The following is a 25,324-nucleotide window of genomic DNA, read 5'->3' as shown; positions in this document are numbered from 1 at the left end:
GCATGTTTCGTATGCTGCTATTTGAAGTTAGCAGGCTATGGGGCTAAACATCCATCCATCCATCCATCCATTCTCTATACACCGCTTCATCCTCACTAGGGTCGAGGGGAGTGCTGGAGCCTATCCCAGCTGACTCGGGCAAAGGCAGGGGACACCCTGGACAGGTCGCCAGTCTGTCGCAGGGCTACATATACAGACGAACACTCATACTCGCATTCACACCTACGGGCAATTTAGAATAGTCAATTAACCTCAGCATATTTTTGGACTGTGGGAGGAAGCCGGAGTACCCGGAGAAAGCCCACGCATGCACAGGGAGAACATGCAAACTCCATGCAGAAAGATCCCAGGCCCACCCCGGGATTTGAACTGGGATCTTCTCGCTGCAAGGCGAAAGTGCTAACCACTACTGCACTGTGCAGCCCAGGCTAAACATTTATTTATTCCATATATATATATATATATATATATATATATATATATATATATATATATATATATATATATATATATATATATATATATACATACATATACTGCTCAAAAAAAATTAAAGGAACATGTTGAAAACACATCATATTTCAATACAGGGAAAAAACAAACTGGATATTAGCATTGATATGGACTGGATAATGTGTTAGGAATGAAAAGTGCCACATTGTTTGATGTGAATGAAAATTATCCATCCCCCAGGAGGGCTAAATTCAAGACACCCCAAAATCAAAGTGAAAAACTGATGTGGCAGGCTGGTCCATCTTGCTGAAATTCCTTGGCAGCAACTCAAAATGGTATTCAGTAGTTTGTATGGCCTCCATGTGCTTGTATGCATGACAGACGATGCCGGGACAAGCTCTGAATGAGACGAAAGATGGTGTCCTGAGGTATCTCCTCCCAGAACTGGACCAGGGCATCGCTGAACTCCTGTACAGTCTGAGGAACAAGCTGATGGTGTCGGATGGAACAAAACGTAATGTTCCAAAGGCATTCTATTGGATTCAGGTCAGGTGAGTGTGGGGGCCAGCTAATGGCATCAGTTCCTTCATCCTCCAGGAACTGCATGAGTTCTCTTACCACATAAGACTGGGCATTGTCGTGCACCAGAAGGAATCCAGGACCACTGGACCAATGTAGGGTCTGACAATGGGTCAAAGGATTTCATCCTGATATCTAATGGCAGTCAGAGTGCCATTGTCCAGCCTGTAGAGTTCTGTGCGTCCCTCCATGGATATGCCTCCCCACACCATCACTGACCCACCACCAAACCAGTCATGCTGACAATGTTACAGGCAGCATAACGTTCTCCATGACTTCTCCAGACCCTTTCATGTCTGTCACATGCGCTCAGGGTGAACCTGCTCTCATCTGTGAAAAGCACAGGGCACTAGTGGTGGACCTGCCAATTCCTGTGTTCTATGGCAAATGTCAACCAAGCTCCACGGTGCCGGTCAGCAAGCACAGGGCCGACTAGAGGATGCTGGGCACTCAGACCACTCTCATTAAATCTCTTTCTGATTGTATGGTCAGAGACATTCACACCAGTGGTCTGCTGGAGGTCATTTTGTAGAGCTATTGCAGTGCTCATCCTGTTCCTCCTTGCACAAAGGAGCAGATACCTGTCCTGCTGATCGGTTGAGGACCTTCGACAGCCCTGTCAAGCTCTCCCAGACTAACTACCTGTCTCCTGGAATCTCCTCCATGCTGTTGAGAATGTGCTGGGAGACACAGCAAACCTTCTGGCAATGGCACACACTGATGTGCCATCCTGGAGGAGTTGGACTGTCTGTGGAACCTCTGTAGGGTCCAGGTATCGCCTCATGCTACCAGAAGTGACTCTGACCCTAGCCAAATGCAAAACTAGTGAAAAACAGTCTGAAAACATTAGGAAGGAAAAAAATGTCAGTGGCCTTCACCTGTAAACTCATTCCTGTTTTGCGGGTTGTCTCACTGTTAACCTTCTCGTGCATCTGTTGTTAATTTCATGAACGCCAAAGCAGCTGAAACTGACTAAAAAGTCCCTCAGTTACTTACTTGATCAGATCAGTATCCCACGTTTAACTGATTTGATGCAATACTTAGATTAAAAAGTGTTCCTTTAATTTTTTTGAGCAGTGTATATAAACACAGAGGCCTAGTTCCAGCAACCATCACTCCTGTTTTCTAATGCTACATTGTGTTAGCTAATGCTGTTGAAAGGCTAATTGATGAAAATTAATTAAATAACCCTTATGCAATTATGCTAGCACAGAGATAAAAATGAGAGTTTCTGAAATTGCCTGGCCGACTCCAAACTTTTGAACAGTAGTGCAGATAGATAGATAGATAGATAGATAGATAGATAGATAGTTGGCGTTGTGCTACCTTGCTTGAGGCTCGTACAGAAGGTCTCCTAAAAATTGATATTTTTGACTAATTCTATGCTCTATTTTTAAAGAATTTAGCTTTCTGATGTCCTGACACTAAGTTTCTGGACCATGACAAGTGGAGTGTTGCTAACGCACTGTTTTGTTTGTAGCATGTTAGCTAGCTAACTACTAACTACTAACTGGGTCAATATCAGTATAAAGTACATTTGCCGTCCTTATCAGAATCACTCAGTTTTCACAAAAATGTTGCAGAATAATGAAACTCTGGGGTCTTATTAGAAGTGGACAAACATTTACACATATATCAGTACAAAAATAAGTCTCTTAAAGTGTTTTTCCTTCATTTTATACTATTTTCTTTAATTGGATGCACATGATTTTGGCATGTCCCAGACACTGCTCTGCTAACCACAGTGTGTGTAAAAAGTGTTTAAATTATGCTAAATCAATATTTTTTTAACATGGTTTTACTGTCCACAAGACATTATTTGATAAAATGAGTATTTTTTAATCGTGTACATGTTTTTTTCATAATTATTTTAAGCATTTCACACCTGTCCCTGAAATTGCTGTCCACCCTGTCATTATGAGGTAACTGTCCCTTTAAAGCTGCTGTCCGGAGTTTGAATCGCAGCGTCTCCCAAAACACTGGTGGTCCCTCCCTCCCTCTGATTTCGCCCCTTTATTTGTGCACGTGCGGAGTACATGAGAGGAGTGCCCGGAGTGCTGCAGCATCTTGCCTGTTTTGCTGTTTTCCCCTCTTCTACATTTAGTACATTTAGTAAATAATAAAGGAATTACGTTAGAATGCTGTATTGAGTCTAACTTGTCCTAATACCAAAATAACATGAATCTGCTAGGACGAACGAGTAAAGTTTCAATATGTGATTACACTTGTGTATCCCTCTCGATGACGTTGTTTATCAAACTTGGTGCATTTACGCGTGTATATGTGTTACATTGTTTATTTATTTCTATCTAGAGTTCAGAATCGCATGACTCCTCTGACGAAGAGTATGTTCCAGACGCCCCAACATCTTCCTCCAGAGGTCGGGCATCTAAACGAAGTCGTCAGGCGGGCTATGGAGGCCGTGGTCGGGGAGCGACGCGAGCACCCCGAGCCAAAAAACATCCTGCAGTCTCTTGACAAGCCGTGGGATTGGTAACTTTTCTGGAAGTTGCTGATCCCTGATGCTCTCTCCTCCACAAGCAAAACAAATGTGCGCGCGGTTGCGTAGTGTGGAGCTCTCCCACACCTCTGCATGGGCTTGCTTGCTGTGTGCGTAACTGTTGATTGACAGCATGACAAAGCTGAAGCTCGAACCTGATTGGTCGGCAGCAACCGGCGCTTTTTGGAATAACATGGGGGTCTATGAGAGGAAGGCGGAGCTCAGGAATAAATTTTCATATCGCGTTATGCTAACTTTATATTATAGTATCGAACTAGACTAACACATTTAAGCTTTGTTAAAAAATGATACACAAATTGAAAACAAACGGAAACTCCGGACAGCAGCTTTAAGAAACCCTCTGATGGTTTCAGTGGCATCACTACTAGCAATATTTCTTTCTTCACTGGAGACTGAAATGGTGGCTGGTTTCAGAGTAAGTTGTTACACTTATGTTTTGTAATTTTCATCAAATAATGTGTGTAGTTGGATGTTGTCAAGCTTAACAGGTCCACTCTGTCATCATTAAATATAAGTTGACATTAAAACCTTTCAGAAATGTCAAATATATTTGTTAAACAGAACAGAGTCAGCTTGCTAACTGAATCATGTTACTAAGTAAAAGTCCACCATGTGCTCATTAAATGCTAACGTTATCCAAAAATGTCCACCCTGTCATTGTCCACCCTGTCAGCGAACCTTCCATGACAGGGTGGACATGGTTCATGACAGGAAGGTCATATGCATAGTTTAGGCCAAATGCTGATAGTAGTACATGAGAAAAGGACATCTGGCATTTTTAAAAGCATTTCCTTTAGATTTATTGCATTTATGAGGCCATTTAGTTCACAATGTGTCCACCCTGTCATGCCACTGTCCACCCTGTTAATTTCATGTTTGATAGAAATAAACAAATTATTTTCACAAGTAAGCAAAATATTTTCTGTGATTTCTTTATAAACATATGAGGGCCAAATAGTATTGCTAGAAAGTTTGAACAAGTATCTTTGTTGTTATACATTATTTAGAAAATAAAGTTCAACTCTTGCAGATTTTATAGAAGAACAAAAGATTTGCCATAATTTCAGTATTATTCAAATACTTTTTCCATTCACTAAAATACATTATTGAGAAAGGGACCAAAAAGAGTTCTGAAAATGTACATTTTATAATCACTATGTAATTGCAGTTTATTTATTCTACTTTGAAATTGTCCGTGATGGGGGACATATTTTGCTGTTTGTACGTACATTTTCTGCTTGCAGTTAATCTATAAAAAGTGTGCGAGCTTGACCAATATGCATTTCTGAAAGCATAACATCTACTTAATACAATGAATATGAATTTTGGTGGAAAATTGCAACTTTTTTTGGGGTGATGGCAAAGTCCAAAAGGCACTTTATACTGATATTGACCCAACTAATCGAGCTCTCGCGCGATTTTGCGAGCTATTTGCTTTGTAGTGTCCTGAGATTTGGATAAAGACCACAAAAAAGAGCGATCGCCAGGTAATGTGGAGGTTTTCACATTGATAAACTCCAGGCCTCTCTCTCAGCTGTTAGGAGCTGGCTATCAATGAATTTCCTGCCCCTGAATTCTGCCAAGACTGAAATGATGGTGATTGGACCTGAAAGTGTTGATCCTCTGCTTGATGACTTTACTCTGTCTTTGGATGACTGTGCTATTCATTGTAAAGACAGAGTTAATCTTGGTGTACTCTTTGATAAAACCCTCTCATTTAAATTCCATATTAAAGAGGTGATCAGATTGGCCTTTTTCCACCTCAGAAATATCTCTAAAATCAGACCAAGTCTGTCATTTTAGGATGCTGAGGTCCTAATTCATGCTTTTGTTTCCTCACGGTTGGACTACTGCAATGTCCTTTTATCAGGTCTGCCAATGAAGAGCCTTCATGGTCTGCAGAGCCTTCATGGTCTGCAGATGGTTCAGAACGCAGCAGCTCGCGTTAAATACGAGCATATTGCTCCAGTGCTGGTCTCTCTGCATTGGCTACCAGTTCATGTTAGAGCAGACTTTAAGGTGCTGCTACTAACATAAAATTGTTAATGGAATTGCCCCGTCTTATTTATCCAGCCTGCTGAATCTGTATGTCCCTGCTCGGGCTCTCCGTTCTCAGGGGATTGGACTTCTGAAAATCCCGAAGGTCTGTAAAAAGACGTTGGGGGAACGGGCTTTTTCTTTCCGGGCACCTACATTGTGGAACAGTCTGCCTGCTGAAATCAGGCAGGCATCGTCCATTAATGTATTTAAAACTAAGCTGAAGACCCACTTGTTTTCTCTTACATATGAATCCTAAATTGTTTGTTTTACTGGTATCTTTTTTATTGTTCTGTTTTTATTGTTTTATTTTTTATCTGTTTTTATTTATCTGTTTTTATTTCTGTGTACAGCACTTTGACGGAAAGCGCTTTATAAATAAAGTTATTATTATTATTATTATTATAGATAGATAGATAGATAGATAGATAGATAGATAGATAGATAGATAGATAGATAGATAGATAGATAGATAGATTTTTGCATTTTTTTTAAGTCAACTCAGTTAATTCTCTTGGTAACATGAAGATTTACTGAATCTGGCAGTCAGGTCAGAGTAAAGAACATACAGCAGATTTGATTATTCCATGCAGAAAGAAAAATTAAGAACTGTTTAGCAGCTAAGCCTCGATCATGTTTTTTTTCCAAATGAGAAAAGAATAGTTGCTGTGTTCAAAATGAGAGGTTTGACTTGTATTTCTTCATCTTAAACTCTTTTTGTCCTTCAAAAATAATGATTAAACAAAGTAATGAGTATGACATTGATACAATAATCCACATCCCAAAGCTCTCTGATTAAATAGAGATCTGATGATCTCTCTAAATCAAGATTCTATTGAAGTTTTCAGTTTTTAATCTCTGGAAAAAGAGACAAATAATTTGTCAGCTACAGAACTTCAGACTTCATCTCTATGAAATTCAAGACTTAATTCAGTTTGAAAGTAATGCAGGAAACACAAAAATATTACAACTGGCACAAGGAGCCAGCAAGACTAAATGTATTTCCACATACAAAGTAATAAGATAAAGAAACTGTATCCTTAAACAGTGCAGTTTTTGATGAACATTTGCCAATATTAGCATTAAGTAAGAATTTAAGAATGAGTGGTCTGTGTTTGACAGAATCTAAAAATCCAGACCAGAATATTCATTTTGTATTGCACAGTATGACACAGCTGCACATATTTGTCTGCACTCAAGACAACTTTTGCCACTTCTAGGCCTGTTTTAACCACATGATTTGTCGTAAAACGCTCTGCTCAAAATGTTGACCGCATTGTCACATTACTTTATCTTGTAAGACAATGTGGTCTGTTTGGTGTAACAAACAGAATTTCGACCCTGATGATGATATATCTTACATGATGTATGAGTCCTCAAACCACTGTGAATGAAAAAGATTTACTGTAGGTTGGTGGACATTTGGAATCTACAGTTTATGAAAGGAGTCACTTAAAGTAACCTCAGACCCCGACGCTGAAATTACCAGCAGAAAGTAAATGCCACTGATAGTGCCAGCGGCATTGAACTGTGTCGACACAGAGAGCAGTGCAATCAGCAGAGTGGATTGATTAAATGGATATTGGTGGAAGCCCTTGGACAATCAAAGCCGTATTTCCCTCATTGTCACTTTGTACTATGTGTTTTGCCTCAACTCTGCTAAAATTAGCATATTTGGCCTTAACAGTAAATGGTTATGTAGCATTCAAAGTTTTAAATCAGGTAGGACTGGAGATGCCGCTAATCTGCCAATGGCCTAAATTAAAATCCTTCCTTCCATCCATTCATCCATTATCTATCCACCGCTTAATCCTCATTAGGGTTGTGGGGAGCTGGAGTCTATCCCAGCTGACTTAGGGCGAAAGCAGGGGACAGGGGACCCTGTACAGGTTGCCTGTCTATCACAGGGCTTCATATAGAGACAAACAATCATGCTCACATTCATACCTACAGACAATTTAGAATCACCAATTAACTTTAGCATGTTTTTGGACTGTGGAAAGAAGCTGGAGTACCATGAGAAAACCCATCATGCACAGAGAGAACCCGCTAACTCCATGCAGAAAGGTCCGAGACTCAAAGGAGGGATCTTCTAGCTACAAGGCGAAGGTGCTAACCACCAAGCATTAAATTAAAATGATTAGTAAAACTACCCTCAGATCACTAAAGCCAACAATTTCCACTCTCACTCTGTGACACACAGCGGGTTAGCAAAACCAGGAAAATGCTCAAAATTAAGAGCAAAGAGTTGTTCATTGTGAAAACAAATTCATTTGTCAAAAACAAATCATGCTGCTTTTATAAAAGCATAAATTAGTCCTGCTTTCTGTTGCCTCTCTTTTGTTTTTCTTGTAAATGTTGCTGCAGATATGCTGCTGCCAGTCAGTAGATGTATCTTTCCTTTAAAGGGCTGTGATGATGGGTTTCCTACATTCTTCCTTAAATGTTGTAGTTTGCAGTTTCTGCACTGTTCAAGCATTTTTGTAACTGAACATTCATCTCATGTACTTGTCATGCACCTCTTTATGTTGAAACTGTAAACAAACCGAATTAATGCCTCAAGACAAGCGTTTTTCTCATTACCCAACATAAATACTCTTTGAATAAAGTGAAACGGCCTACGCTTGTACCTACATCGTTTGTATAAGTTAACAGTAACTCATAGTAACTGTGATAAATAATAATAAAACAGAGAGGGGCTTTTACAAGACACTGGTTAGTATTGAAGTCAAAATGAAAAATATCTCACAATGTTCAATTAATACTTTGTAACAGACATTTCTGCAGTGGTTGTGCTGCTCTGCCAGCTAGAGCATTCAAGGATGCTCTTTCGTCACAGCAGAGATGTTGTAAAGCTGTGACTGTGGACACATTGGCAGATGCAATTATTAAAGATCAAAATTTTATGACTTTCAAAGACCAAAACTGGCACACTGCTGAACTGGATTTGATGGATCTGCGAGGAAGGGTGCCAGTTGTTTCTGCCTGGCTGTAGGGGTCACTGCATTTTTCATGGGGGGATGCCAGTGTTTTTGTTGCCTTTTGTCTTTTTTGTCATAGTCGCTGTGATGGTGTGTAGTTCTGACGTGACGTAGAAGGCATGACTGGAGTCTGGAGATCATATTTCACTTTAATTACACAAATATAGTCTCGCTTTGCAGAAATGCACATCTAAAAATCTTCAGTCTTAGTGTGAGTTTTTGAGTAGTTTTTCACAAGTCCACTTCCAATTCAGCTTTACAGCTATAACTTTGGTCTGACCCACATACTATTCAGGATTCCAGTCGAGAATTAAAGCTTTAGGAGATGCCTGGTTTAGGTTGCTCCTATTTATGTTAAAATGGAGAAACAAACAGCCTTTGTAAATGACAACAAAAATCCAGTATGTCATGTGACTGCTCGGTTAATCAAGGGTGGTGGTTCAATGAAAAGGCTGTGATTTCACATTCATTATTTCTGAGCACCACACAAAAAGTGAGGTAGGAGTAGAGACACTTAATTTTTAATTATAAATCTGAAAAAAATGATAGAGGAAAAATGAGAGAGATAAAAATGTTATTTTTTAATTAATTCATGCATTAAAAGAACCATATTTGTTTCCTGTTTTTTCAAAAATGTACATGCATAGTGGTCTGCTGCATGTATTGAGGGCATTAAACACATTATCATATTAGACACAACCTGTCACATGTTGTAAATGTCTCTGAGCATGTTTTTATGACCAACAAGTGACCTACCTCCGAACACACTTCCACATACTCATACACACACACGCTCATTTGCCTTCCTACACATATATGAGTATCAATTTGATTCTCAGATTGAGAAATTCTACTTTGAATTTAACGAACCGCACAGTTTCCCTTAGTCTGTTGGCTGACATTGATTTTCACAAAGGATGAAAAGATGAAAGGACAATTTCAGTATGTTAAGCCTCTAAACCACAGTCAAAAGACAAGAGAATAGAAAGGAAAAATCTACAGCTAGATTGTAAAGCTCCAGTAACATACATGATATGTGTTTGCTTTTATGATAGGCTATGTTTGTATATACATAATACAAAAAACATTGTATATACATAAACATGCCAGTACATGCAAACATGACATGCTGTTCCCATGATTTTCAGTTTTGAAAAAAAATCCATTTGTTGCATTTGGCTAACTAACATCATCTTCTCTGTTTCTGTGTAAACATTAATAAAATAGTGACCAATTGCAAGACAAATCTCTATTTTATGTACAATAATTATTACTGAGCTCTCCTGTTGTTGAAAGAACCTCAAACTGCTGTATTGGAGAATTCTTGCCACTGTGGTACAGCAGGAAATCCATTGTTCCAGGCACTCTGATAAAGAACAGGCCAATTTACAGCTCTGCTGCCACATGCGTGTTGCAAGGTCCAGCAAAATCACCTGTCTGTCTCACAAAAAGCCATTTCTGTTCTGTGCAAGGACAAAAGCCATCGAAAAAGACTGTAACAATGCTGTGCAAATTTCCCCCTCATAGACTGAGAGGTCTGAAAAATAAATATGCATTGATTGTTTTTCCAAATTAAATGCAAGTCTCAAATTCTCAAGAAAGCCCCTTTGCTATGCAAATATGGATGGATATTTTGCACAGTGGGTTGCACAAATAAAAATGATCACTGATATATTTTTCCAGTTATGCTAGAATAGTAAAGTCATTGTTATTGTTACTATCAATAACATATTAAAATGAAATTATGCACTTAAACAAAATATTTTTTGACTTGATGTAACAGAAGTCTGAAATAACCAAAAAAAGGAAAAAATCATAAAAGAATAATGTGGTATGAAATGTAGCAGAACAGGTGAGGAGGGCTGATTAGAGGAGAACAGAGGACCGGATTGGTCGACGGAAGGACGGAAATTACAGCAAGAATTAAAGATGAATGTAGACGGAGAAAGAAAGTGAAAATTACATGACCAAATTGATGTGCCATGGTTTGCAGTTTCATGTGATGCCATGTGGGCCGATTGTCTTCAGACCCCCAAAATCTTTTTTACATCATGACCTATTGTTGTAACTTCACTTTTATCATGGAGGTTTGTTTTACAATTTCCTAGAATGACACAACAAAGTAAACACTGGTTAAAACATGGAATTACTGATTTAAATCAAATGTTGCACATATAGTCATTCCCACTAGATGCAAAAAAGCTTAATTACCCCACTGGAGAAACTATTTACATTCCAAATCTGGATTTTCTCCTCTGCGGTTAAAGCATTTGAAGGATAACTTCAAGGGGCAGTTTTGTTTGTTTTTGTGACAGTTTCTAAATCCCTTGAAAAGACCAGAACCAACAGTGGACTGATCCTGTGAGCAGGTAGTGAGTGAATCTGAAGCCAGACTGAGCTGATTCCACTGTTGTCCAAAAACCATTAAAAGCAAACACTGAGCTGCACCGTGAGATGCGTTTATTCAGGATCAAGACATTGTTGGTTTTGAGCTTTTCTCCTGATTTGTTGACTGTAAGAACAACTATTAAATCACACTGTCAGAGAAATCAAAGAATATCAAGTGTTAAAAGCTCAGAACCTGTGAAACCTGTAATCTGAAATGTCGTTATCAGTGTTAATTGCTTTTATCAGTGTTCATTACCATTTTTTATTATCAGTGTTCTCTGTGATCGATGTGAATCTGGGTTGTAGATGAGATATTATCAGTATTTTTTAAGAAATATATGGAGTAAGATTACTGTCAAAAGTATTCATCCATGATTCTAACCATTCGTATTCATAATGTTAAACATTTGTATGTTAATAAAAAATGTGTACACAAAATTCTGCTGTCATATGCATGAGTTTGATAAATTAAGGGTTAGGATTGTTTTTACGAGTATGAACCTAAAAGTTGTGAGTGCAACTCTTAATTTCTACGACTACGAAGTCTTCCCTGTGAGGACGAATTCAAGTTTATGGGTACGAGTAGAAAAATACTGGAATGACGTCACATAGGTCACAGGGGAAGGTAATCGAACACCGATTGCTTCAAACGCGCATGTGCCATTTATAAAGAGTAGATGCCGGGTGGACCCGGTGGACCTACCGGGGCAGGTGACGCCTCACAGGTCAAGTAAATAACACATCCAACTTCTTGTAATTTATTTATTTCATGAAACTGTACTGTTTTAATTGATATACAGTTTATGGACGAAAGACGGTACTGCTGAGCTTGCACGCTAACGAGCCGGGCCGGTGACACATTAGCCTTCTAATGCAAGGAGGCTAATGAGGAGGCTTAATAACAAAACAAACATAATTTGAGATTATGAATCGTGGCAATTGACGTATGAATCAGCCCATTGTACAGCCTAAATTGCTGTAAATTAAGTCCAGTTTTAGTTCTTTGCAAACTCAGACACGTGCATTAGTTTAGTTTGCAATGAATCTGGCAGAGTTCGGTAAAGTTGGAAAGATATTCACAGATTCGGACTTCCGGCATCAATAACTCATGAGATATATGTTGTCAAAACATGAATGATGCCTCTTTCAAATCGTTGTAAGGTAGACAATGTGCTACAAGGCCAATTTTATCAAAAGTCGCTGTATTTCAAGCTACAGAAATAACATTGGCGTCTATGAGCAGCCGGCGGTGCAACGAGTGAACAGGGACCGTCTGCAAATAGCAAAACCGCTGCAACAGCGAAAAGAGACACTGCACATTTATTCAATAACTTTACTCTTGTACCCTGTAGAGCCACTAAAATCACTGGAGCCATGAATCGGCTGCGGCTGGTCATACTACAACTCTTTGTTTGGTGCTAAATGAAAAATTGAATTTTAAGGATTTTTTATGATTATTTTATGAGTATTAAAATTCAGTAACTTCACTCTTACACACTGTACAGTCACCAAAATCACTGGAGCCATCAATTGTCTCCTGCTGGTCATACTACAACTCTTGGTTTGGCGCTAAATGAAAAATCTGAATTTTAAGGAATTTGTATTTTTTATAATTATCATTTTATGAGTATTAAAATTCAATAACTTCACTCTTACACACTGTACAATCACCAAAATCACTGGAGCCATCAATTGTCTCCTGCTGGTCATACTACAACTCTTTGTTTGGTGCTAAATTAAAAATCTGAATTTTAAGGAATTTTTATGTTTTGTATGATTATTTTATGAGTATTAAAATGGCACTTTTCTTCATGTATGTGGTATATTTTATATAACACACAGGAAAAATGGCATAAGGGCATAATGTACTTGTTTGTCCAAACACATAATTCTGTATAGTAATGGAATTTACAATCCTTACCAAAGAGAGTATCAGATAACACCAATATACCAAACAAACTGTTTAGACTGTCACCTCAAGTACTGATGATTGAGAAGAAAGACGATAAGACACTTTATTGCAAAGTTTCAGTGTCAATTGATTCATTTATACCATAATGTTAAATTGAGAGTAATATTTTTCTAGTTAAGGACTGTACAGACAATACTTGGAGGTAATAAACCTGACGGTCTGACCAGCACAGGTCACAGCAAGTACACTATGCCCTTATGCCATTTTTCCTGTGTGTTATGTAAAATAAACCAGAGACATGAAGAAAAGTGCCATTTTAATACTCATAAAATAATCATACAAAACATAAAAATTCCTTAAAATTCAGATTTTTGATTTAGCGCCAAAGCAAGAGTTGTAGTTTGACCAGCAAGAGCCCATTCATGGCTCCAGTGATTTTGGTGGCTCTACAGTGAAGTTATTGAATATATGTGTAGTGTCTCTTTTCGCTGTTGCAGCGGTTTTGCTATTTGCAGACGGTCCCTGTTCACTCGTTGCACCGCCGGCTGCTCATAGACGCCAATGTTATTTCTGTAGCTTGAAATACAGCGACTTTTGATAAAATTGGCCTTGTAGCACATTGTCTACCTTACAACGATTTGAAAGAGGCATCGTTCATGTTTTGACAACATATATCTCATGAGTTATTGATGCCGGAAGTCCGAATCTGTGAATATCTTTCCAACTTTACCGAACTCCGCCAGATTCATTGCAAACTAAACTAATGCACGTGTCTGAGTTTGCAAAGAACTAAAACTGGACTTAATTTACAGCAATTTAGGCTGTACAATGGGCTGATTCATACGCCAATTGCCACGATTCATAATCTCAAATTATGTTTGTTTTGTTATTAAGCCTCCTCATGAGCCTCCTTGCATTAGAAGGCTAATGTGTCACCGGCCCGGCTCGTTAGCGTGCAAGCTCAGCAGTACCGTCTTTCGTCCATAAACTGTATATCAATTAAAACAGTACAGTTTCATGAAATAAATAAATTACAAGAGGTTGGATGTGTTATTTACTTGACCTGTGAGGCGTCACCTGCCCCGGTAGGTCCACCGGGTCCACCCGGCATCTATTCTTTATAAATGGCGCATGCGCGTTTGGAGCAATCGGTGTTTGATTACCTTCCCCTGTGACCTATGTGACGTCATTCCAGTATTTTTCTACTCGTACCCATAAGCTTGAATTCGTCCTCACAGGGAAGACTTCGTAGTTGTAGAAATTAGAGTTGCACTCACAACTTTTAGGTTCATACTCGTAAAAACAATCCTAACCCTTAATTTATCAAACTCATGCATATGACAGCAGAATTTTGTGTACACATTTTTTATTAACATACAAATGTTTAACATTACGAATACGAATGGTTAGAATTGTGGATGAATACTTTTGACAGTAATCTTGTTCCATAGAAATACTGATAATATCTCGTCTACAACCCAGATTCACATCGATCACAGAGAACACTGATGACATGCCATCATAGCAAATATATACTGTATGTATACTAAAGTTCAAAAGTTTGGGGTCACTTAGAAGTGTCCTTATTTTTGAAAGAAAGGATTTTTTTTCAAAGAAGATAACATTGAATTATTCAGAAATAAAGTCTAGACATTGTTAATGTGGTAAATGACTATTCTAGCTGTAAACGGCTGATTTTTAATGGAATATCTTCATAGGAGTACAGAGGAACATTTCGAGCAACCATCACTCCTGTGTTCTAATGCTACATTGTGTTAGCTAATGGTGCTAAAAGGCTAATTGATGATTAGAAAACCTTTTTGCAGTTATGTTAGCACATGAATAAAGTGTGAGTTTTCATGGAAAACCTGAAATTGTCTGGGTGACCCCAAACTTTTGAGCGGTAGTGTCAGTCGACATAAGCCACAATTTTAGGTCAGAATCTATAGCTCACAGCTCAAAACATGATACATTGCTATAGTTTTGTGCCAGTGTCTGCAGTTCCTTCACTGTTTATGTGTTACTGAAGTTAAACATTCACCTTGTGTACATTTCATGTACCTCTATATGTTTAAACTGCAAACAAACTGAATTTATGACTCAGAAAAAGCATTTCACATCACCCAATGCAAACAGTGTGATGAACTAGAACAGCTCACACTCACTGCGTCATCTATGTAAGATATATCTCATAGTCGCTGAAATAAATGATACTAAACCAGAGAGAGGCTTCAGTAGTAGTAGTTCAAATTGCAAATAGACGAAAATAACAGAAATACTGTCGGCTGTGCTGCTCTGTAAGAGCTACAACATTCAAGGGCATTGTTTTGTCAAAGATGTTCCAAAGCTGCTGGAGAATGGTTTTGATAACCATACGACAGCCCTCTGGCTACCAATACTTACACAATAGAATATTATTTTGGACATAGACATAATGACTTGTAGTTGTAGCACAGGTATTGCTAATAACATTAACAATAGCATCACAGTGAACCAGTATGAACAATGCCTGGAGCCTGAAACTGAAGCAGCTAAAATAAATTCAGCATTCACCATTGATGTATTGTTTCCTGTCCTTTTCCTGCTTTCAACAAGTCAAAATATTTTCTATGACAAAGGCCTGCACAGATACATGTGGGTTTCCTTTTTGCCCTGCTGTGTGCCTAACCTTATGGTAAGTATTAACTTGGCTCATTTTAATAATGCCATGAAGCATTAAAATGATGTTACATGTTTCCATACATAACAGTTTTTCTCCATGTGTAATAGCTCTAAAGTATGTAGCCATTCAAAAATGATAAGCTAGCATTAGCAGTTACAACAAAAAAGCTCAATGTTAGCAATACAGTAACACTTAAGGTTAGCTAATAGCTAACACGAGCTAGCTAACTGAATAATTGTCAAAAGTAACTATAGGAGCTGAAAAATTAAGGTGACGTAGACATAAGAAATACTGTAGTTCCTCCAATGGCTACTTGAGGGTGGCTCTAAAAGAAGTCAATTCCAGTGGGGCCCGATACTAAAATACACAACTATAGCAGAAAGAAACATACTAATGGCCTCGTACAATGAATGCCTTTAGCCTCATAGCTGATTTCCCATGCCTGACACTTGTGCAGGAGGGAATTTTCTTATAACTAACCTGGTTCAATTACATTTGGGCCTGAAGTTCTGCATTATTAAGGGCATGGCAGCTTTGGCAGATAGGTGGGAGCTATCCTACGAAAGTCCATTACACAAAGACATTTGCTTCAGATCCACTCACGCTACACCTCGTTTCTCTTTTTTTTTTTTTTTATTAATTAGTAGTCATTCAATGCTAAGACCACACTGAGCTTCAACACCGGTTAATGGTGTCTTTTAGCACAGCTTATTGTTCATTTTGTACATGTTGGTCCCTTTACAGTCAATTCAGCAAAACAAGGTCTTCTTTAGGGTGTGCGCTTGTATACTTCTCAGTCAGTTCTCCGTCTCACTCATCTAATCCAGTTTTCTTTTACAGCCCCTTCCATAATTATTGGCACCTCTGGTTAAGATTTGTTGAAAGCCTTAAAATAAATTCAATTTCTATGGCAGAAGCATACTCTCACACTGACAATTGTAGACAAATATATGATAGGAGAAGATTAGGTGCTGTTTTGTTGGCAAAAGGGGTTGTACAAAGTATTAACATCAGGGTGCTAATAATTGTGGCACATATGATGTAAAAGAATTATTTCTGAATGTGTGATTTTTTCCCCCACTGAATAAAAGCAGTTGAATTAAAGGTTGGATTTTCCTCTTTTTTCATTGTGGTCCTATATTATTTAGAAAAAAACCCCAGAATTTATTAGAAGTTAAAGAACACATCTTAAACAGGGGTGCCAATAATTATGGAGCGTGATGTATATACTGCAGCAGTGTTGTCATTTTAAATGCTGGTAAGTAAAGTGAATATTTAAAGCAGGATCAGCCAAAACGTTTGCCAATTTTTCTGCATAATTGCAGACACCTGCATGCAACTGATCTTAATAAGGTGTCAGAGTTTATATTAAGCCAGCTGTGTGGCTCTATCTGTTTCTTAAAGATGCAGGTCCAGTGTCATCACGCATCACTAGATGTAAGCCTGCAATTGTTAGACCACAGACAGTGGCACCTGTGAGGCTAATGGCTTCTTCTGTTTCCATTTTCAAAGAATTGTCTAACATTTGTATTTCTACATAGAAAATATTACAATATAAAATTGGTTCTGCCCTTGACAGTGTGGTTTCCTTGCCATAGGCCCCTTATTTATTTATTTTTTGAAACAAGGACAAATACTTTGATCTTTCTACTTTTTAATCTTTTTACTTTTACCTTTCATACTGAAGTCATGCAAGGACGAAAAACTGTGCAGATACACCAACATATAAAGAAGAAAACAAGCAAACATTTAGCAGCACTGCAGTGTAATTCTTGTTAATACCAGATGAGTTTGTAAATGGAAAGTGTCACCTTAAAAATGTGTTTAAAACAAACAACACCACAAACTATGAGTGTAATAATCCCGGAAGGTGTGTGGCAGTGGGCTGTAATGAAACTCTTGAAGGCATGATATCTGTGCCGTCATGTTTTCTTAATTTTGTCATCAACTTTGACACCAACATCAGTTCCTGTCACATCCCTACCGCAAACATTAGACGTAATTTTCATCACAAAATTGTTTGTGTATTTGTTGTGGTTTGGGCTGCACAGTGGCTTGGTGGTTAGTGCTTTTTCCTTGTAGTTAACATCCCCACCTTCCCAGGATCTTTCTGCATGGAGTTTGCATGTTCTCCTTGTGCATGCGTGGGTTTTCTCCAGGTACTCCGGCTTTGTCCCACAGTCCAAAATCATGCAGGTTCATTGGTCACTCTACATTTTCCTTAGATGTGAATGCAAGTGTGATTGTTTGTCTCTATATGTAGCCCTGTTGGTGACCTGTCCAGGGTGTCCTCTGCCTTCACCCTAAGTCAGCTGGGATAGGCTCCAGCCCCTTGCAGCCCTAATCAGGATTAAGCAGTGTATAGCTGATGGATGGGTGTTGTCATTTGTTGCACTGCTCCTCTGTCAGTGAGGTACTGTAATGCAACTCCTTGCACTCTGTTGGTTGTGTTATAAATCTGAGAAATACAGGCACTCTGAGGTATTACAGACAGGAAACTTGTTTGGTATTCTGGAGTGCTATCAAAGATCCCATTTCATGTAGCTCCTTTAAGGCCTGATAGAAGCACTAGACCCTTCTGTTCACTTCCCTCTTCCAATAACAGTAAGGCTGCTTTTGTATGGACTTTGTAATGAATGTCTACTAGCAAATTTTGCACTCTCCCAAAGACAGGTCTGAGATAATCGTCTTAAGAGGGATGTTATTTGTTTTTCCTTGTATCTCTGATTTGGTCTTTGATTGCTTTTGCCGCTGTACTTCACGGCAACATGGAATCAATTATCCTCCAGGTATCAGCACCTTGGCAGGAGCAGAGCATGTTATCAAAATTTCCTCTATTTACATTCTTGTTTGCCTTGACAAAGCATTATACAGCACCTTCACATTTTTCTCTTCGTCCAACAAATCACTCCATCTTTTCATTCTCTGCTAGAAAAAGACTAAATATGACTTTTATCTTCAATTCCAGGAAATCAAATCCCCTCCTCTGTCCTCCTGTAAAGCATCAACTCCTGGCTATGGAGCTGTGTCTTATTCACTGATTTCATAGCTGGACAGTTATGCTATTAATGATATAATGTCTGACTGACAACATGTAATGCTACAGGCGCTAAAGCAGCCTGAGATCAGGCTCACATTACTGGAATTTTGAGCCAGTTTCCCTCTATTTCACACCTTGGCTTGTTTGGTTTAGATCATTTGGTAAAGTTAGATGTTTACAGAGCCAATCTTAAACCTTCAATCTTATTGAGGCTGCTCGAATGATATCAAAAATGCTCATTGTTTACAACTTAAAATCCAGATGGTTATGAATATTATGCGACAGGAGCAGTCGATGGTAATCGATAATCTTAATACTATCTTACGGGCTGTGATGGCCCACTATGTACCTATCTTGTCTGAGAATAAAGAGAAGATTATCTGTGAAGTTTCTCATCATGTGTATGATGCAGCCTGACTTCAAAATCTGTTAGGATCCTAAAACTCCTGTGGTGTACTTAAACTGATGTTAACTTTAGCCCCAGAGACTAACAGACCCATTTCACTGAAAACTTGACTCAGTTTTTAAAAGCAATTAGCTTAATATATAAATGATCCCATGATATGATGATCCCATTGTCACTTCGAGAGTCTAGCAGTTTCACATTCACCACTGACAGTCTTTAGTAAACATCAAAAAAGACATTTCATACTCTGTATGCATTCAAAACTTCAAAAATGTTACAGTCGTGGTGGAAATTTTAAAATAGGAGGAACCATCCATCTATTATTTATTCAATGCTTAATCCTCGTTAGGGTCAGAGGGGGGCTGGAGTCTATCCCAGCTGACTTAGCATGAAGGCAGAGGACACCCTGGAAAGGTCACCAGTCTGTCACAGGGATACATATAGAGGCAAACAATCACACTCACTTTCAAACCTATGGACAGTTTAAAATTACCAATTAACCTCAGCATGTTTTTGGACTGTGGAAGGAAGCCAGAATACCTGGAGAAAGCCCACGCATGCAGAGGGTGAACCTACAAACTCCATGCAGAAAGATCCCAGGAAGGCCGAGATAGCTGCAAGGCGAAAATGCTAACCACCAAGCCACTGTGCAGCCCTGAAATCCACCAGTCACTGGTTTAAACTTTTAAAAAATATGGTTCTGATTAAAATATAATGGTGTCGCTCAGCCTTTGGGTGTTTCTTTTTACCCTACATTCAGTGCAATGATAGGTAGGAGAATATAGAGAATTAAAAATGATCTAATCACTAAAACATCGATTTTGGACTTTTTATTATATAGCTTGTGGGCCTGGGATCTTTCTGCATGGAGTTTGCATGTTCTCCCTGTGCATGCGTGGGTTTTCTCCGGGCACTCCGGCTTCCTCCCACAGTCCAAGAATATGCTGAGGTTAATTGATAACTCTAAATTGCCCGTAGGTGTGAGTGTGAGTGTGATTGTTTGTCTGTATATGTAGCCCTGTGACAGACTGGCGACCTGTCCAGGGTGTCCCCTGCCTTCACCCGAGTCAGCTGAGATAGACTCCAGCACCCTCCGCGACCCTAATGAGGATAAAGCGGTGTATAGATAATGGATGGATTATATAGCTTTACTCAGTTGTCATTGCATTTACCATAGTAAACGTCCTTTATTCAGTATCGCTCCATGTAACCTGAAACAAGTTCATATTTGTTGTGTTTATGGCTTCAAGGCTGAAGTTGTTTTTTAATTATTTGTCTTTTTATTTCTGGTTAGAGTGGATCTTGTTTGCATTTATTGCCCTGTGCCTGACAATTTCCCAGTCATCTTTGGATTATGTCTTTCTTTTGCAGCATTATTGAAATATGCAGTGATTTTAATTTTTTTCAGATATACCAGTAGAGCCAGCATTTATGAAGCATGTCATTTTCTAGTCTTATGCTTGTCAGGTTTTATTGAGCTTATGTGAGGTGTTCATTCCTTCTGGTGAAATCCATGGTCATTTTGAGAGCTCTAGGTTTGTATACTGTAAAATATTCAGCATGCGGTTGTCTTTAAATCCATCTTGCAGCTTTTCACCATTTACTGGTTCTCCAATGAATCTAAAATGGGTTTGCTGTTCAGGGTCAGTGAGGTGCAAAACTGCACAGCAGAAAAGATATGTCAGGCTCACGAAAGCATGTCCCTGGTTTGAACTCCAGGGTGTTGTTTCATGAAACAGCCTAAATCAGTGTGTTCTCGAAGAACACTAGGGTACTAGAAAACAGAAAATGACAAATGTGTTTTGAAATTATGATGATGGCAACTCAGTTGTCTCTCATACATATTCCTGAGTAATCGTGTTTATCACAATTTAAAATGTACAGAATAATTTGCAAATCTGAATCTGTTATGAAACATAGGGTCACAGTGGGAGCCATTAAATAACACAAACATTAGCGGCCTGGGGTTTGTGCTGGGGCGGAGGATGACACATTCCTTATGGTCTATATTTGTAAAAACTGCCAAATACACATGCATGCTGTACCAAGGCATTGCAAATTAGACTAGCGGATAACAGCGCTGGTATTGTTTCCGTAGTAACCAAGGTTTTTTGAAAGACAGGATGGAATGGGTAGCCTGCAATTTGCAGCTTCATAACAAGTGCTTCTCATCACGGTTAATATTTAATTTCACTGTATTCAAGTGGACCTAAATCATGAATTAAAAAGGCCAAATCATTGCAGTGCTCCTTGTAATTTGGAGCTGCAGATAGAAATGCCAAAGTTATTTCACAGAATGATCCCCCAGCTTGGAGCAGTCATTAAATGCTTTGTATAGGTTCTTTATATGGTATTGTCGACAGATAGAGTGCTGATAATGACATTACTTCATCTTAAAGACTAACATAATACTAAACTGAACAGCTGTAACTTGCTTCCATTTCTGAAATATAAGTTTGTTGCCCCTGCAATGACCTTGAAAGGAGTGATTAGAATTGCTACTGTGCACTTTCACAGCACAAGGTACATTTCTTTATTCCTGTAGCAATATAAAAAGTTACAGTTAGGGAAGTAGACATAAGAAAAAACAAGATTTTCAGCTGTTCTCTTTAAACCTGATTTAACAGATTTTCTGGCCACTATGGGCACTAAACCAAAATATCCATCCATCCATCCATCCATCCATCCATCCATCCATCCATCCATCCATCCATTATCTATTTAATGCTTAATCCTCATTAAGGTCACGGGGGCCTGGAGTCTATCCCAGCTGACTTAGGGTGAACACAGGAGACACCCTGGACAGGTCACCAGTCTATCACAGGGCTACACAGAGAGACAAATAACACTCACATTCACACTTATGGACACATACCTGGTCCTTTTGTTATGAAATGTTCCATTCTGTTCATCAGCTTGTCAGGATGTCATTATAGAAGAAATCAGTACCAATATTGGTACGTTGATGCTGTTTGGTGATGAGTGGGGCTTCACACCAAGTACAGTTGCCTGTGATGTTGGACGCGATGCTGATGAGGGTAAACAATACACTTTTAAGCCAAAAAACAATTAGCTGATTTGTGCTGGAAAACAGTTGACAAGAAGTGCAGACTTTAATGGTAAACCTCAGAGGTTAGACACTCTTGATTTATTACAGGATTGATCCACTCCTGCATGCTGTGAGTTGCTCATCGATTTGGGAGGGTTTCTCAAGTGAAATCCTTTGCAGCTTCTCTGTACATTGCCTGTTACGCAAACAAAGCCTAGCAGAAGCTGTGCTGTGTTCGTGTGGACAAGGACAAAGTGTAGTGACTCTGGAACTGTTGAAAAGGTCAGGAGGCAGGAATGAGGTTACTGATGAGAGTCATCATATTCTCTGAAGCTGATGGGCAATGTTGGCGGCACAATCCCTCCCATTACTCATGCAGCACGAGGACCTCGTTTCTGTCACCTCTGTAATTAAGTAGTGTAATGACAGTCATCTCCAACTCCACACACACACACACACACACACACACACACACACACACACACACACACACACACACACACACACACACACACACACACACACACACTTGTGACAGAAAACTCCTTGCTGGAGCACACACTTGCTTACCTGGTCACATTTAGAAAATGTAAGTTCATGATCCAGGCAGTTCAGATGTAATTCTTAACCTTCGTAAATTTATGACAGGACAACAAATGTCAGGAAATACGACTGGTGCTCTTACCATGAAGGCAAGCTCCTGAATAGGTGAGTCCTGATTTTGCTGCTTCAGTGCTTAGATAAGGTGCACAACAGACAGCACTGCAATAACAAAAAAATCTACAGCAGAAAGCACACAACAATCATCCAGTCATTCTTTTAGCAATCTTGTCGATATTTCTTTTAATGTAACTTTTCAAATAAAAGTAATCGAGACATTAACCCTGCAATCAGAAGCTCATACATTCTGACTGTGCCAGGAGAAACAGTTTTGAAATAAAATCATGTCAACATGGAAACAAGAAAATCTCTGGATTCTGCTATGACTGATATTTTGGGTGTGACCATGAGAAACTTGTTTTAAAGTAACAGAGAAGACAGGCTTGACTTTTGGTAATAATACATTTTTTATTACACGGCTCAAAAAAATAAAGGGAACACTAAAGTAACACGTTGTAGATCTGAATGAATGAAATATTTTTATTAAATACTTTGTTCTTTCCATAGTTGAATGTGCTGACAACAAAATCACACAAAAATTATCAATGAAAATCAAATCTATCAACCCATGGAGGTCTAGATTTGGAGTTATACTCAAAATTAAAGTGGAAAAACACACTACAGGCTGATCCAACTTTGATGTAATGTCCTTTAAACAAGTCAAATTGAGGCTCAGTAGTGTGTGTGGCCTCCGCGTGCCTGTATGACCTCCCTACAACGCCTGGGCATGCTCCTGATGAGGCGGCGAATGTTCTCCTGAGGGATCTCCTCCCAGACCTGGACTAAAGCATCCGCCAACTCCTGGACAGTCTGTGGTGCAACTTGGCGTTGGTGGATGGAGCGTGACATGATGTCCCAGATGTGTTCAATTGGATTCAGGTCTGGGGAACGGACGGGCCAGTCCATAACATCAATGCCTTCGTGTTGCAGGAACTGCTGACACACTCCAGCCACATGAGGTCAAGCATTGTCTTGCATTAGGAGGAACCCAGGGCCAACCGCACCAGCATATGGTCTCACAAGGGGTCTGAGGAGCTCATCTCGGTACCTAATGGCAGTCAGGCTACCTCTGGCGAACACATGGAGGGCTGTGCGACCCTCCAAAGAAATGCCACCCCACACCATTACTGACCCACTGCCAAACCGGTCATGCTGGAAGATGCTGCAGGCAGCAGAACGTTCTCCATGGCTTCTCCAGACCCTTTCATGTCTGTCACATGTGTTCAGGGTGAACCTGCTCTCATCTGTGAAAAGCACAGGGCACTAGTGGTGGACCTGCCAATTCCTGTGTTCTATGGCAAATGTCAGCCGAGCTCCACGGTGCCGGTCAGCAAGCACAGGGCCGACTAGAGGACATTGGGCCCTCAGACTACTCTCATTACATCTCTTTCTGATTGTTTGGTCAGAGACATTCACATCAGTGGTCTGCTGGAGGTCATTTTGTAGAGCTATTGCAGTGCTCATCCTGTTCCTCCTTGCACAAAGGAGCAGATACCTGTCCTGCTGATCGGTTGAGGACCTTCTACGGTCCTGTCAAGCTCTCCCAGACTAACTGCCTGTCTCCTGGAATCTCTTCCATGCTGTTGAGAATGTGCTGGGAGACACAGCAAACCTTCTGGCAATGGCACGCATTGATGTGCCATCGTGGAGGAGTTGGACTGTCTGTGGAACCTCTGTAGGGTCCAGGTATCGCCTCATGCTACCAGAAGTGACTCTGACCCTAGCCAAATGCAAAACTAGTGAAAAACAGTCTGAAAACATTAGGAAGGAAAAAAATGTCAGTGGCCTTCACCTGTAAACTCATTCTTGTTTTGGGGGTTGGCTCATTGTTACCCCTCTAGTGCACCTGTTGGTAATTTCATGAACACCAAAGCAGCTGAAACTGACTAAAAAACCCCTCTTTTACTTACTTGACCAGATCAGTATCCCACATGTTTGACTGACTTGATGCAGTACTTAGATTAAAAAGTGTTCCTTTAATTTTTTTGAGCAGTGTATTTCCTGACTGACTCAGATGATAAAGTCCCATTTCTTTTATTTTCTGACAAACCCTTCCAATACAAGGTTTCTATCAGTAATGTTAGATGAAATGAAAATGTTTCTGTCAAATATACACTGGCGATCCAAAAAAAGTTGCACACTCTAATATTTCTCTGGACCACCTTTAGGTCTGAGAATGACACACATTCACCATGGCATCATTTCGATAAGCTTCTGCAAAGTCACAGCATTTATTTCTGTCCAGAGTTGCATTCATTTTCTACCAAGATCTTATATTGACGATGAGAGTCGGACCACCCTTCCCAATCATCTTCAGCACATCCCAGTGACTCTCAGTGGGGCTGAGGTCTGGACTCTGTGGAGGCCAATCCACATGTGAAAATGATCTCATGCTTTCTGAACCACTCATTCACAATTTTAACTGCTATGAATCCTGGCTTCGTCATCTTGGAACATGTCCATGCAATCAGGGAAGAAAAACTCCATTGATGGAAAGACCTGGTAATTCAGTATATTCAGGTAGTCAGCTGACCTCATTCTTTGGGCACGTAATGTTGCTAAACCTGACCAACCCCAGGCCATAACCCTAACCCCCACAGGATGGTAGGAACTAGTCATGAACAGTGCATCACTTC

General features: G+C 39.5%; 1 protein-coding gene across 8 annotated transcripts in view; it reads left to right on the top strand.

The window, feature by feature from the left end:
- The window catches only part of rap1gapb (RAP1 GTPase activating protein b), a 137,565-nt gene that overhangs the window by 1,412 nt on the left and 110,829 nt on the right, over positions 1 to 25,324 (top strand). For 6 of the 8 annotated variants that reach the window (XR_007941972.1, XM_051948294.1, XM_051948299.1 and 3 more), the window contains exon 1: positions 835 to 1,004. The exons of the other annotated variants lie outside the window; for them this stretch is intronic. Coding sequence is in view for 5 of the 6 variants with exons in the window: in XM_051948294.1 (XP_051804254.1) it covers positions 838 to 1,004 (167 nt within the window). In the remaining variant the exon portion in view is untranslated. Of the gene's footprint in view, positions 1 to 834; positions 1,005 to 25,324 lie in introns of those variants that run through there. 8 annotated transcript variants of the gene reach the window in all.

Source organism: Acanthochromis polyacanthus, chromosome 5, assembly GCF_021347895.1.
Source record: "Acanthochromis polyacanthus isolate Apoly-LR-REF ecotype Palm Island chromosome 5, KAUST_Apoly_ChrSc, whole genome shotgun sequence".
Taxonomy (NCBI): Eukaryota; Metazoa; Chordata; class Actinopteri; family Pomacentridae; genus Acanthochromis; species Acanthochromis polyacanthus.
The sequence above is the reverse complement of the archived record's forward strand: the minus strand, read 5'-3'. Positions and strand labels throughout refer to the sequence as shown.